This window comes from Salvelinus namaycush, chromosome 32 (assembly GCF_016432855.1).
Source record: "Salvelinus namaycush isolate Seneca chromosome 32, SaNama_1.0, whole genome shotgun sequence".
In the NCBI taxonomy this organism is placed as follows: Eukaryota; Metazoa; Chordata; class Actinopteri; order Salmoniformes; family Salmonidae; genus Salvelinus; species Salvelinus namaycush.
The window spans coordinates 24,956,810-24,971,993 of NC_052338.1; the positions used below are offsets into that span (position 1 = coordinate 24,956,810).

The following is a 15,184-nucleotide window of genomic DNA, read 5'->3' on the forward strand; positions in this document are numbered from 1 at the left end:
CAGTATTAGGGAGTCTCTAAAAGCTGAGTATCTACCGTGCCTTCAGAAAGTATTCACACCCCTTGACTTTTTCCACATTTATTTGTATTACAGCCTGAATTTAAAATGGATTAAATTGAGATTTTGTGTCACTGAAAAACTCACAGCTGTAATCGTTGCCAAAGGTGATTCAAACAATGTATTGACATGGGGGTGTGAATACTTATGTAAATTAGATTTTTCTGTATTTCATTTTCAATAAATTTGCTAAAGTTTCTAAAAACATGTTTTCACTTTGTCATTATGGGGTATTAAGTGTGTATCGGTGATGGAAAAAAGATATTTGATCCATTTTGAATTCAGGCTCTAACACAACAAAATGTTGAATAAGTCAAGGGGTGTGAATACTTTCTGAAGGCCCTGTAGCTGACAAACAGCATCAGGCTGGGGCCCCTGTCTTTCAAGTACAGATGCCTACTGTATGTGGAAAATACAGATACTTATATATGTTTACATATAAATCATTACAAGCAATATGGGTACAAGGGCCATTATGTTGTATGCAAGCATCACGTGTACCAAAAGTGCATCCAAAATCATTAAAAAATATATTTTCTTAGTCAATTATGTAGCTAAGAAATAAATGATGAATTGAAGTGAATTGAAGAGTAGTTGTATCTCAACAGCTGAGGAAACAGAAACAATAACAATCTGAGCAGCATTATGTCTGGAGGCTAGATATCTCCAGTCTAGATAGCTCCAGTCTAGATAGCTCCAGTCTATATATCTCCAGTCTATATATCTCCAGTCTAGATATGTCCAGTCTAGATATCTCCAGTCTAAATCCTCTCGCTCTCGCTCTCTCCTCTTTCTCGCTCTCGTTCTCTCTTGTCTCTCTCTCCTCTTTCTCTCTCCTCTTTCTCTCTCTTTCACTCTCTCTACCTCTCTCTCTCTTTACCGCTCTACCTCTCTCTCTTTCTCTCTCTACCTCTCTCTCTTTCTCTCTCTACCTCTCTTTACCTCTCTCTCTCTTTCTCTCTACCTCTCTCTCTCTCTTTCTCTCTCTACCTCTCTTTACCTCTCTACCTCTCTCTCTCTCTTTCTCTCTCTACCCCTCTTTACCTCTCTCTCTCTTTCTCTCTACCTCTCCCTCTCTCTTTCTCTCTACCTCTTTTTCTCTTTCTCTCTCTACCTCTCTTTCTCTCCCTATCTCTCTTTCTCTCTTTACCTCTCTTTCTCTCTCTACCTCTCTCTACCTCTCTACCTCTCTTTACCTCTCTCTCTTTCTCTCTACCTCTCTCTCTCTCTTTCTTTCTCTACCTCTCTTTACCTCTCTACCTCTCTTTCTCTCTCTCTCTCTACCTCTCTCTCTCTACCTCTCTCTCTTTCTCTCTCTACCTCTCTTTCTCTCTCTACCTCTCTTTCTCTCTCTACCTCTCTCTCTCTACCTCTCGTTTTCTCTCTACCTCTCGTTTTCTCTCTACCTCTCTTTCTCTCTCTACCTCTCTTTCTCTCTCTACCTCTACCTCTCTCTCTATCTCTACCTCTCTCTCTCTACCTCTCTCTCTACCTCTCTCTCTCTACCTCTCGCTCTCTACCTCTCTCTCTCTACCTCTCTCTCTTTACCTCTCTTTACCTCTCTTTCTCTCTCTACCTCTCTTTCTCTCTCTACCTCTCTTTCTCTCTCTACCTCTCTTTCTCTCTTTACCTCTCTTTCTCTCTTTACCTCTCCCTCGCTCTCGTTCTCTCTTGTCCCTCTCTCTCTCCTCTTTCTCTCTCTTTCACTCTCTTTCTCTCTTTACCTCTCTCTCTCTCTCTTTACCTCTCTCTCTCTCTCGCTCTTCTCTCTCTCTCTCTCTTTCTCTCTTTCTCTCTTTACCTCTCTACCTCTCTCTCTACCTCTCTCTACCTCTCTCTACCTCTCTCTACCTCTCTGTACCTCTCTCTCTCTCTACCTCTTTACCTCTCTCTACCTCTCTCTCTACCTCTCTCTCTCTACCTCTCTCTACTTCTCTCTCTCTCTACCTCTCTCTACCTCTCTACTTCTCTACTTCTCTCTCTACCTCTCTTTACCTCTCTACCTCTCGTTCTCTCTCTACCTTCTCTTTCTCTCTTGACCTCTCTTTCTCTCTCTACCTCTCTACCTCTCTCTACCTCTCTACCTCTCTCTACCTCTCTTTACCTCTCTCTCTTTCTCTCTACCTCTCTCTCTCTCTTTCTTTCTCTACCTCTCTTTACCTCTCTACCTCTCTTTCTCTCTCTCTCTCTCTCTCTCTACCTCTCTCTCTCTACCTCTCTCTCTCTACCTCTCTCTCTCTACCTCTCTCTCTACCTCTCTTTACCTCTCTCTACCTCTCTCTCTTTCTCTCTCTACCTCTCTTTACCTCTCTACCGCTCTTTCTCTCTCTACCTCTCTCTCTCTACCTCTCGTTTTCTCTCTACCTCTCGTTTTCTCTCTACCTCTCGTTTTCTCTCTACCTCTCTTTCTCGCTCTACCTCTCTTTCTCTCTCTACCTCTCTACCTCTCTCTACCTCTCTTTACCTCTCTCTACCTCTCTCTACCTCTCTCTCTTTCTCTCTACCTCTCTCTCTCTCTTTCTTTCTCTACCTCTCTTTACCTCTCTACCTCTCTTTCTCTCTCTCTCTCTCTCTCTACCTCTCTCTCTCTCTACCTCTCGTTTTCTCTCTACCTCTCTTTCTCTCTCTACCTCTCTTTCTCTCTCTACCTCTCTTTCTCTCTCTACCTCTCTTTCTCTCTCTACCTCTCTCTCTCTACCTCTCTCTCTCTACCTCTCGTTTTCTCTCTACCTCTCTCTCTCTACCTCTCTCTCTCTCTCTCTCTACCTCTCTCTCTCTCTCTCTCTACCTCTCTCTCTCTCTCTACCTCTCTCTCTCTACCTCTCTCTCTCTATCTCTCTCTACCTCTCTCTCTCTACCTCTCTCTCTCTACCTCTCTCTCTACCTCTCTCTCTCTACCCCTCTCTCTCTACCCCTCTCTCTTTCTCTACCTCTCTTTCTCTCTCTACCTCTCTTTCTCTCTTTACCTCTCTCTCTTTCTCTACCTCTCTTTCTCTCTCTACCTCTCTTTCTCTCTCTACCTCTCTTTCTCTCTTTACCTCTCCCTCGCTCTCGTTCTCTCTTGTCCCTCTCTCTCTCCTCTTTCTCTCTCTTTCACTCTCTTTCTCTCTCTTTACCTCTCTCTCTCTCTTTACCTCTCTCTCTCTCTCGCTCTTCTCTCTCTCTCTACCTCTCTCTCTCTATCTCTCTTTACCTCTCTACCTCTCTCTCTACCTCTCTCTCTACCTCTCTCTACCTCTCTCTCTCTCTCTCTCTCTCTCTCTACCTCTTTACCTCTCTCTACCTCTCTCTCTCTACCTCTCTCTCTCTACCTCTCTCTACTTCTCTCTCTCTCTACCTCTCTTTACCTCTCTACTTCTCTACTTCTCTCTCTACCTCTCTTTACCTCTCTACCTCTCTTTCTCTCTCTACCTCTCTTTCTCTCTACCTCTCTCTACCTCTCTCTCTCTCTACCTCTCTTTACCTCTCTTTACCTTTCTCTCTTTCTCTCTTTACCTTTCTCTCTTTCTCTCTCTACCGCTCTTTCTCTCTCTACCTCTCTTTCTCTCTCTCTTTCTCTCTCTACCTCTCTTTCTCTCTCTACCTCTCTTTCTCTCTCTACCTCTCTTTCTTTCTCTCTCTCTTTCTCTCTCTACCTCTCTTTCTCTCTCTACCTCTCTTTCTCTCTCTACCTCTCTTTCTCTCTCTACCTCTCTTTCTCTCTCTACCTCTTTACCTCTCTCTCTTTCTCTCTACCTCTCTACCTCTCTCTCTCTATCTCTCTCTACCTCTCTCTCTCTACCTCTCTCTCTCTACCCCTCTCTCTTTCTCTACCTCTCTTTCTCTCTCTACCTCTCTTTCTCTCTTTACCTCTCTCTCTTTCTCTACCTCTCTTTCTCTCTTTACCTCTCCCTCGCTCTCGTTCTCTCTTGTCCCTCTCTCTCTCCTCTTTCTCTCTCTTTCACTCTCTTTCTCTCTCTTTACCTCTCTCTCTCTCTCTTTACCTCTCTCTCTCTCTCTTTACCTCTCTCTCTCTCTCGCTCTTCTCTCTCTCTCTACCTCTCTCTCTCTATCTCTCTTTACCTCTCTACCTCTCTCTCTACCTCTCTCTCTACCTCTCTCTCTACCTCTCTCTCTACCTCTCTCTACCTCTCTCTACCTCTCTCTACCTCTCTCTACCTCTCTCTCTCTCTCTCTCTCTCTACCTCTCTCTCTCTACCTCTCTCTCTCTACCTCTCTCTACTTCTCTCTCTCTCTACCTCTCTTTACCTCTCTACTTCTCTACTTCTCTCTCTACCTCTCTTTACCTCTCTACCTCTCTTTCTCTCTACCTCTCTTTCTCTCTACCTCTCTCTACCTCTCTCTCTCTCTACCTCTCTTTACCTTTCTCTCTTTCTCTCTCTACCTCTCTTTCTCTCTCTACCTCTCTTTCTCTCTCTACCTCTCTCTCTCTACCTCTCTCTACCTCTCTCTCTCTCTACCTCTCTTTACCTCTCTTTACCTTTCTCTCTTTCTCTCTCTACCTCTCTTTCTCTCTCTACCTCTCTTTCTCTCTCTACCTCTCTTTCTCTCTCTTTCTCTCTCTACCTCTCTTTCTCTCTCTACCTCTCTTTCTCTCTCTACCTCTCTTTCTCTCTCTACCTCTCTTTCTCTCTCTACCTCTCTTTCTCTCTCTACCTCTTTACCTCTCTCTCTTTCTCTCTACCTCTCTACCTCTCCCTTGCTCTCGTTCTCTCTTGTCCCTCTCTCTCTCTCCTCTTTCTCTCTCTTTCACTCTCTTTCTCTCTCTTTACCTCTCTCTCTCTCTTTCTCGCTCTACCTCTCTCTCTCTTTCTCTCTCTACCTCTCTTTACCTCTCTACCTCTCTCTCTACCTCTTTTTACCTCTCTCTACCTCTCTCTCTCTACCGCTCTCTCTTTCTCTCTCTACCGCTCTTTCTCTCTCTACCTCTCTTTCTCTCTCTACCTCTTTACCTCTCTCTCTTTCTCTCTACCTCTCTACCTCTCTTTACCTCTCCCTTGCTCTCGTTCTCTCTTGTCCCTCTCTCTCTCTCCTCTTTCTCTCTCTTTCACTCTCTTTCTCTCTCTTTACCTCTCTCTCTCTCTTTCTCGCTCTACCTCTCTCTCTTTCTCTCTCTACCTCTCTTTACCTCTCTACCTCTCTCTCTACCTCTTTTTACCTCTCTCTACCGCTCTCTCTCTACCTCTCTTTACCTCTCTCTCTCTCTCTACCTTTCTCTCTCTACCTCTCTCTACCTCTCTCTCTCTACCTCTCTCTACTTCTCTCTCTCTACCTCTCTTTACCTCTCTACCTCTCTTTCTCTCTCTACCTCTCTCTCTCTCCTCTCTCTCTTGCTCTCTCTCTCCTCTTTCTCTCTCTCTCTCTCTCTCTCTCCTCTCTCTCTGCTCCCTAAGCAGTCAGTCTTTCTTCTCACACCACCACTACACTAGGCACGACACAGCCACTCCCCACAGACCAGCGCCAGCCTCCCTACTGCCAAATGTCTATTCTCAGCAATTAGGATTTGGACTGTGTTGTCCATGCGAGCGCCAACCAACCCTTCCCGGTCTCCAGCCTAGTTCTGCTCTTCCAGGGACATGCATAATGGGTAGAGAATAAAGTGCCAGGCCTTGCTCTACAGGAGGCCTGCCCACAGTGCCCAGGCATGCCAGCCTGTGTGCCAGCCGGCCCCACCCCAGTGCCGGGTGCTATCAGTCACGCTAGCCACCTCCGACACAGAACATCACACACCACAGCCCATGAGAACATCACACACCACAGCCCATGAGAACATCACACACCCACAGCCCATGAGAACATCACACACCACAGCCCATGAGAACATCAAATCAAATTGTATTTGTCACATACACATGGTTAGCAGATGTTAATGCGAGTGTAGCGAAATGCTTGTCCTTCTAGTTCCGACAATGCAGTAATAACCAACAAGTAATCTAACCTAACAATTCCACAACTACTACCTTATACACACAAGTGTAGAGGGATAAAGAATATGTACATAAAGATATATGAATGAGTGATGGTACAGAACGGCATAGGCAAGATGCAGTAGATGGTATAGTGTACAGTCTATACATATGAGATGAGTAATGTAGGGTATGTAAACATAAAGTGGCATAGTTTAAAGTGGCTAGTGATACATGTATTACATAAAGATGGCAAGATGCAGTAGATGATATAGAGTACAGTATATACATATACATATGAGATGAGTAATATAGGGTATGTAAACATTATATTAAGTGGCATTGTTTAAAGTGGCTAGTGATACATTTTTACATAATTTCCATCAATTCCCGTTATTAAAGTGGCTGGAGTTGAGTCAGTATGTTGGCAGCGGCCACTAAATGTTAGTGGTGGCTGTTTAACAGTCTGATGGCCTTGAGATAGAAGCTGTTTTTCAGTCTCTCGGTCCCTGCTTTGATGCACCTGTACTGACCTCGCCTTCTGGATGATAGCGGGGTGAACAGGCAGTGGCTCGGGTGGTTGTTGTCCTTGATGATCTTTATGGCCTTCCTGTGACATCGGGTGGTGTAGGTGTCCTGGAGGGCAGGTAATTTGCCCCCGGTGATGCGTTGTGCAGACCTCACTACCCTCTGGAGAGCCTTACGGTTGTGGCGGAGCAGTTGCCGTACCAGGCGGTGATACAGCCCGACAGGATGCTCTCGATTGTGCATCTGTAGAAGTTTGTGAGTGCTTTTGGTGACAAGCCGAATTTCTTCAGCCTCCTGAGGTTGAAGAGGCGCTGCTGCGCCTTCTTCACAACGCTGTCTGTGTGGGTGGACCAATTCAGTTTGTCCGTGATGTGTACACCGAGGAACTTAAAACTTTCCACCTTCTCCACTACTGTCCCGTCGATGTGGATAGGGGGGTGTTCCCTCTGCTGTTTCCTGAAGTCCACAATCATCTCCTTTGTTTTGTTGACGTTGAGTGTGAGGTTATTTTCCTGACACCACACTCCGAGGGCCCTCACCTCCTCCCTGTAGGCCGTCTCGTCGTTGTTGGTAATCAAGCCTACCACTGTAGTGTCGTCCGCAAACTTGATGATTGAGTTGGAGGCGTGCATGGCCACGCAGTTGTGGGTGAACAGGGAGTACAGGAGAGGGCTCAGAACGCACCCTTGTGGGGCCCCAGTGTTGAGGATCAGCGGGGTGGAGATGTTGTTACCTACCCTCACCACCTGGGGGCGGCCCGTCAGGAAGTCCAGGACCCAGTTGCACAGGGCGGGGTCGAGACCCAGGGTCTCGAGCTTGATGACGAGTTTGGAGGGTACTATGGTGTTAAATGCTGAGCTGTAGTCGATGAACAGCATTCTCACATAGGTATTCCTCTTGTCCAGATGGGTTAGGGCAGTGTGCAGTGTGGTTGCGATTGCGTCGTCTGTGGACCTATTGGGTCGGTAAGCAAATTGGAGTGGGTCTAGGGTGTCAGGTAGGGTGGAGGTGATATGGTCCTTGACTAGTCTCTCAAAGCACTTCATGATGACGGAAGTGAGTGCTACGGGGCGGTAGTCGTTTAGCTCAGTTACCTTAGCTTTCTTGGGAACAGGAACAATGGTGGCTCTCTTGAAGCATGTGGGAACAGCAGACTGGGATAAGGATTGATTGAATATGTCCTTAAACACACCAGCCAGCTGGTCTGCGCATGCTCTGAGGACGCGGCTGGGAATGCCGTCTGGGCCTGCAGCCTTGCGAGGGTTAACACGTTTAAATGTTTTACTCACCTCGGCTGCAGTGAAGGAGAGGCCGCAGGTTTTGGTAGCGGGCCGTGTCAGTGGCACTGTATTGTCCTGAAAGCGAGCAAAAAAGTTATTTAGTCTGTCTGGGAGCAAGACATCCTGGTCCGCGACGGGGCTGGTTTTCTTTTTGTAATCCGTGATTGACTGTAGACCCTGCCACATACCTCTTGTGTCTGAGCTGTTGAATTGCGACTCTACTTTGTCTCTATACTGGGACTTAGCTTGTTTGATTGCCTTGCGGAGGGAATAGCTACACTGTTTGTATTCGGTCATGTTTCCGGTCACCTTGCCCTGGTTAAAAGCAGTGGTTCGCGCTTTCAGTTTCACACGAATGCTGCCATCAATCCGCGGTTTCTGGTTTGGGAATGTTTTAATCGTTGCTGTGCTATCACACACCACAGCCCATGAGAACATCACACACCACATCCCATGAGAACATCACACACCACATCCCATGAGAACATCACACACCACATCCCATGAGAATATCACACACCACATCCCATGAGAATATCACACACCACATCCCATGAGAACATCACACACCACATCCCATGAGAACATCACACACCACATCCCATGAGAACATCACACACCACATCCCATGAGAACATCACACACCACATTCCATGAGAATATCACACACCACATCCCATGAGAATATCACACACCACATCCCATGAGAACATCACACACCACATCCCATGAGAACATCACACACCACATCCCATGAGAACATCACACACCACATCCCATGAGAATATCACACACCACATCCCATGGGAATATCACACACCACATCCCATGAGAATATCACACACCACAGCCCATGAGAATATCACACACCACAGCCCATGAGAACATCACACACCACATCCCATGAGAACATCACACACCACATCCCATGAGAACATCACACACCACATCCCATGAGAATATCACACACCACATCCCATGAGAATATCACACACCACATCCCATGAGAACATCACACACCACATCCCATGAGAACATCACACACCACATCCCATGAGAACATCACACACCACATTCCATGAGAATATCACACACCACAGCCCATGAGAACATCACACACCACAGCCCATGAGAACATCACACACCACATTCCATGAGAATATCACACACCACATCCCATGAGAACATCACACACCACATCCCATGAGAACATCACACACCACATTCCATGAGAACATCACACACCACATCCCATGAGAATATCACACACCACATTCCATGAGAATATCACACACCACATCCCATGAGAATATCACACACCACATCCCATGAGAACATCACACACCACATCCCATGAGAACATCACACACCACATCCCATGAGAACATCACACACCACATCCCATGAGAACATCACACACCACAGCCCATGAGAACATCACACACCACATTCCATGAGAATATCACACACCACATCCCATGAGAACATCACACACCACAGCCCATGAGAACATCACACACCACATCCCATGAGAACATCACACACCACATTCCATGAGAATATCACACACCACATCCCATGAGAACATCACACACCACAGCCCCATAGTGGTACACAGTGAAAACATTTTCCAGGAGACCATCATCAGACAGGCCAGAAAGGTCCAATCAGCCCCACACAGCACTGAACACAGAGTTCCAGATGATGCCACTGGGAAGGTGCTATAGGGTGCCTAGATGCAGGCTGAACATTATTTTGTCCCACTGTCAATAAAACTGCTAAACAACAGGGGAGACGGAGGGAGACGGCAATAACGGACTGGTGTCTGGCCTGTAGAGCTTCACAGTCTGGCCTGTAGGGCTTCACAGTCTGGCCTGTAGGGCTTCACAGTCTGGTCTGTAGGGCTTCACAGTCTGGTCTGTAGGGCTTCACAGTCTGGCCTGTAGGGCTTCACAGTCTGGCCTGTAAGCCTTCACAGTCTGACCTGTAGGGCTTCACAGTCTGGCCTGTAGGGCTTCACAGTCTGGCCTGTAGGGCTTCACAGTCTGGCCTGTAGGGCTTCACAGTCTGGCCTGTAGGGCTTCACAGTCTGGCCTGTAGGGCTTCACAGTCTGGCCTGTAGGGCTTCAGAGTCTGGCCTGTAGGGCTTCACAGTCTGGCCTGTAGGGCTTCACAGTCTGGCCTGTAGGGCTTCACAGTCTGGCCTGTAGGGCTTCACAGTCTGACCTGTAGTGCTTCACAGTCTGGCCTGTAGGGCTTCACAGTCTGGCCTGTAGGGCTTCACAGTCTGACCTGTAGGGCATCACAGTCTGGCCTGGCTGGTAGGGGGGTGTATGATAGGCTGTTGTTCTGTGATTCTATGTGTTTGTGTATTTATGTGGAGGCAGTATCACACAAATGTCCCCTCTAGGACAATAAAGTATATGATATATCATACCTGAATCAGGTACTGTCTGTGTCTGACTGTCCATATGGGATAGTGTTAGGGTTGTGTTTGGTGTTGCTGCCTTTAGAAAGTCACATCAATATGCTTTGGGTGGTTCTGGTCTATACAGTAATACACAATCTAGAGGTATTAGTGTCTGTTTCACCAGGTTTGTTGGTCTTTATGCTGGTCCTTTTCTCTCTCTCTCTCTCTCCATAGATAAGTTCTGGTACTGTCGACTGTCTCCGAACCATAAAGTCCTGCACTATGGAGATCTGGAGGAGACCCCTCAGGGAGAGGTGTCCCATGACTCTCTACAGGAGAAATGTGAGTAATGTGAGCAACACCAGTACTGCTCTGGGTCAGTGACTGGAACTGGAGACTGATATTAACCTCACTAACTTTAAACATCAGCTATCTGAGCAGCTAACCGATCGCTGCAGCTGTACATAGTCCATCTGTAAATAGCCCACCCAATCTACCTACCTCATCCCCATATTGTTTTTATTTACTTTTCTGCTCTTTTGCACACCAGTATTTCTACTTGCACATCATCATCTGCACATCTATCACTCCAGTGTTAATTTGCTAAATTGTAATTACTTCGCTACTATGGCCTATTTATTGCCTTACCTCCTCACGCCATTTGCACACACTGTATATAGACTTTCTTTTTTTCTATTGTGTTATTGACTCTGTTTGTTTATTCCATGTGTAACTCTGTGTTGTTGTTTGTGTCGCACTGCTCTGCTTTATCTTGGACAGGTCGCAGTTGTAAATGAGAGCTTGTTCTCAACTAGCCTACCTGGTTAAATTAAGGTGAAATTTAAAAAAAATGTAAAAACAAACTGACTGTCAGTTTTCTTGTTTTCTTTTTTTTAACTGAGTGCAACTTGCAAAAGAATAGTTTACTGCCAGGGTGCCTGACGGAGATGGCTGTTAGTGACGTTGTTAGTAGTTCATGTAGCCGGTCAACAGAATAGCAGTTGACACTAAATCTAACGGATGATTATGAGAGGACGTTATTCTTGATGTTGACGTTCCTCTCTTCCTCCTCCCGTAGTGCCTGTGGCCGATATCAAAGCGGTGGTCACTGGTAAGGACTGTCCTCACATGAAGGAGAAGGGAGCTCTGAAGCAGAACAAGGTGAGTGTGCATACAGTATCTGTCTGTGTATGTTTGTCTTATATCACAGTATCTGTCTGTGTGTATGTGTCTTATATCACAGTATCTGTCTGTGTTTCTGTGTCTTATATTTTAGTATCTGTCTGTGTTTCTGTGTCTTATATAATGGTATCTGTCTGTGTTTCTGTGTCTTATATTTTAGTATCTGTCTGTGTTTCTGTGTCTTATATAACGGTATCTGTCTGTGTGTATGTGTCTTATAACAGTATCTGTCTGTGTTTCTGTGTCTTATATTTTAGTATCTGTCTGTGTTTCTGTGTCTTATATAACGGTATCTGTCTGTGTGTATGTGTCTTATATAACAGTATCTGTCTGTGTGTATGTGTCTTATATAACAGTATCTGTCTGTGTGTATGTGTCTTATATAACAGTATCGGTCTGTGTATGTTTGTCTTATATCACAGTATCTGTCTGTGTTTCTGTGTCTTATATTTTAGTATCTGTCTGTGTGTATGTGTCTTATATAACGGTATCTGTCTGTGTGTATGTGTCTTATATAACAGTATCTGTCTGTGTTTCTGTGTCTTATATTTTAGTATCTGTCTGTGTTTCTGTGTCTTATATAACGGTATCTGTCTGTGTGTATGTGTCTTATATAACAGTATCTGTCTGTGTTTCTGTGTCTTATATAACAGTATCTCTGTGTGTATGTGTCTTATATAACAGTATCTGTCTGTGTGTATGTGTCTTATATAACAGTATCTGTCTGTGTATGTTTGTCTTATATCACAGTATCTGTCTATGTTTCTGTGTCTTATATAACAGTATCTGTCTGTGTATGTTTGTCTTATATCACAGTATCTGTCTGTGTTTCTGTGTCTTATATAACAGTATCTGTCTGTGTGTATGTGTCTAATATAACAGTATCTGTCTGTGTGTATGTGTCTTATATAACAGTATCTGTCTGTGTGTATGTGTCTAATATAACAGTATCTGTCTGTGTGTATGTGTCTTATATAACAGTATCTGTCTGTGTGTATGTGTCTAATATAACAGTATCTGTCTGTGTGTATGCGTCTTATATTTTAGTATCTGTCTGTGTTTCTGTGTCTTATATAACAGTATCTGTCTGTGTATGTGTGCCTTATATAACAGTACAGTTTACAGTGCTGTGAAAAAGTATTTGCCCCCTTTCTAATTGTCTCTACTTTTGCATATTTTTGATACGGAATGTTATCAGATCTTCAACCAAAACCTAATATTAGAGAAAGGGAACCTGAGGGAACAAATAACACAACAATTACATACTTATTTCATTTTTATCATAAACAAAGTTATGCAACACCCAATGCCCCTGTGTGAAAAAGTAATTACACTCAATAACTGGTTGTTCCACCTTTAGCTGCAATGACTGCAACCAAATGCTTCCTGTAGTTGTTGATCAGTCTCTCACATCGCTGTGGAGGAATTTTGGCCCACTCTTCCAAGCGCAGCTGGGTCATGCAGCAAGACAATGATCCAAAACACACAATAAAGTCCACATGAAATGGTTAAAAAGCAACAAATTTGAAGTTTTGGAATGGCATAGTCAAAGTCTAGACCTAATCCCAATTGAGATGTTGTGGCAGGACTTGAAACAAGAAGTTCATGCTTGAAAACCCACAAATTTCACTGAGTTAAAGCAGTTCTGAATGCAAGAGTGGGCTGAAATTCCTCCACAGTGATGTGAGAGACTGATCAACAACTACAGGAAGCATTACATTTTGGTTGCAGTCATTGCAGCTAAAGGTGGAACAACCAGTTATTGAGTGTAAGGGGGCAATTACTTTTTCACACAGGGGCATTGGTGTTGCATAACGTGGTTTATTAAATAAATAAAATAAGTATATCTTTTTTTTGTTATTTGTAAACTCTGGTTCCCTTTATCTAATATTAGGTTTTGTTTGAGGATCTGATAACATTCAGTATCAAAAATATGCAAAAATAGAGACAATCAGAAAGAGGGCAAATTATTTTTCACGGCACTGTATGTCTGTGTGTCTGTGCCTTATATAACAGTACGGTAGTGGGCTCCTGAGTTGCACAGCGGTCCGGCGTCACTACAGACCCGGGTTCGATCCTGGGCTGTATCACAACCGGCCATGATCGGGAGTCCCATTGGGCGGTGCACAATTGGACCGGCATCGTCCGGGTTAGGGGAGGGTTTGGTCGGCTTAGGCCGTCATTGTAAATAAGAATTTGTTCTTAACTGATTTGCCTAGTTAAATAAAATAAATTCAAATAGGTCAGTGTATCTGTGCCTTATATGATAACATGATAGCCAACTCAATATCAAGGTATATCAACCCACTATCAAAGTAGATGTTGACATGCCAGCCTAGTTAAACCCAAATCCCTCTATCTTCGATGTATAGACATCTTAACCAAGGTGAAATAGGCTGGCAGGACTGAACACAGCTGTCTGCTGGTACGAAAGCCCAGCCCCAGCCTCCGCAGGTCCTGTCTGCTGGTACGAAAGCCCAGCCCCAGCCTCCGCAGGTCCTGTCTGCTCGTACGAAAGCCCAGCCCCAGCCTCCGCAGGTCCTGTCTGCTCGTACGAAAGCCCCAGCCTCCGCAGGTCCTGTCTGCTGGTACGAAAGCCCAGCCCCAGCCTCTGCAGGTCCTGTCTGCTGGTACGAAAGCCCAGCCCCAGCCTCCGCAGGTCCTGTCTGCTGGTACGAAAGCCCAGGCCCAGCCTCTGCAGGTCCTGTCTCCGTACTGACTAGAAACCAATACATTCTGCTGACACTGACAGATTAGGTCCTGTAAATATAGCCTTGAAGACAAAGGAGCACCGCTCCTCCCTCGCCTGGACCTTTATTACTCTGTCGATAAATCTGGTGTCTGAAAGAATGGGCCTACAGGTCTGTGGGCTGGCTGGATGGATGACTGGATGGATGACTGGACCTTGTTTGGGCTGTTTGAATGAGAACACGAGCAGAGCAACATTCATTAGTCAAGCTGTAAGACAGAAAAAGTAACCTCTGTGGTCACGGGCAGCGCAGCCATAGACCTAGGATTCGTCTCTAATGGCACCCTATTCCCTATGGACCTTGGTCAAAAGTGTACTATATAGGTAATAGGGTTGTGGTCAAAAAAGTGCACTATACAGGGTGCCATTTGGGATGCGGAATCCCTCTACAGTATACTGGGCCTGGGAGATGGAGAGCCAGGGTACAGTTCAGAAATATCTGTCTGTCAGGCCTATTGGATTGACCTATCGTGTTGAATCAAATACAACATATCCCATAGTACTAGGACACACATACAGTAGGTGCTCTGGATCAATGCGCTTCCACCATCTATGTGGTTGCGTGCCATATGCTACAGAATTTATAATTAGTTCTGCGGCATTTGATGACAAGCGAGAGACATCTGTTTCAAAGGAGCCGTAACAAATGAGACATCAGCTCTCCTTCAGTGTTCTCTGTGTGGAACTCTCTCAGGTGTCCCTATGCATTCCCCCTCTGACTCATTGTTTGCGTCCCCCTGTGTACTTCTGACCAGTGTGGAGAACACAATAAACTGATCCAAAGTCAGCTTTTGTGTGTTTTCTCTCTAAGGATTAAGTTAGACTCTAGGGGCAACTTTACTCCTGTGTTGGATAACCGTACGTCTCAAAGTGCCTTTGCATCCCAGTTTGTCCCCTAGCTGTCCCCCTGCTCGGTGTGTCCCGTCCCCTGTCCCCTGGCACCCAGCATGTGGGGCTGGCACACACATGACAGCCAAACCATCTGATGTTGGAGTGGCTGGGGAGAGAACGTGTTATAGAGGCACAGTGGGAGGGATGCACACACTGGAGTGGTGAGGAGCTCATTAGCATG

General features: G+C 45.4%; 1 protein-coding gene across 2 annotated transcripts in view; it reads left to right on the top strand.

Moving 5' to 3' along the window:
- elmo1 (engulfment and cell motility 1 (ced-12 homolog, C. elegans)) overlaps window positions 1–15,184 on the top strand; it is a 216,818-nt gene that overhangs the window by 199,733 nt on the left and 1,901 nt on the right. For both annotated transcript variants that reach the window (XM_038972332.1, XM_038972331.1), the window contains exons 19-20: window positions 10,416–10,523; window positions 11,260–11,342. In XM_038972332.1, coding sequence (XP_038828260.1) covers window positions 10,416–10,523; window positions 11,260–11,342 — 191 coding nt within the window. The remainder of the gene's footprint in view (window positions 1–10,415; window positions 10,524–11,259; window positions 11,343–15,184) is intronic.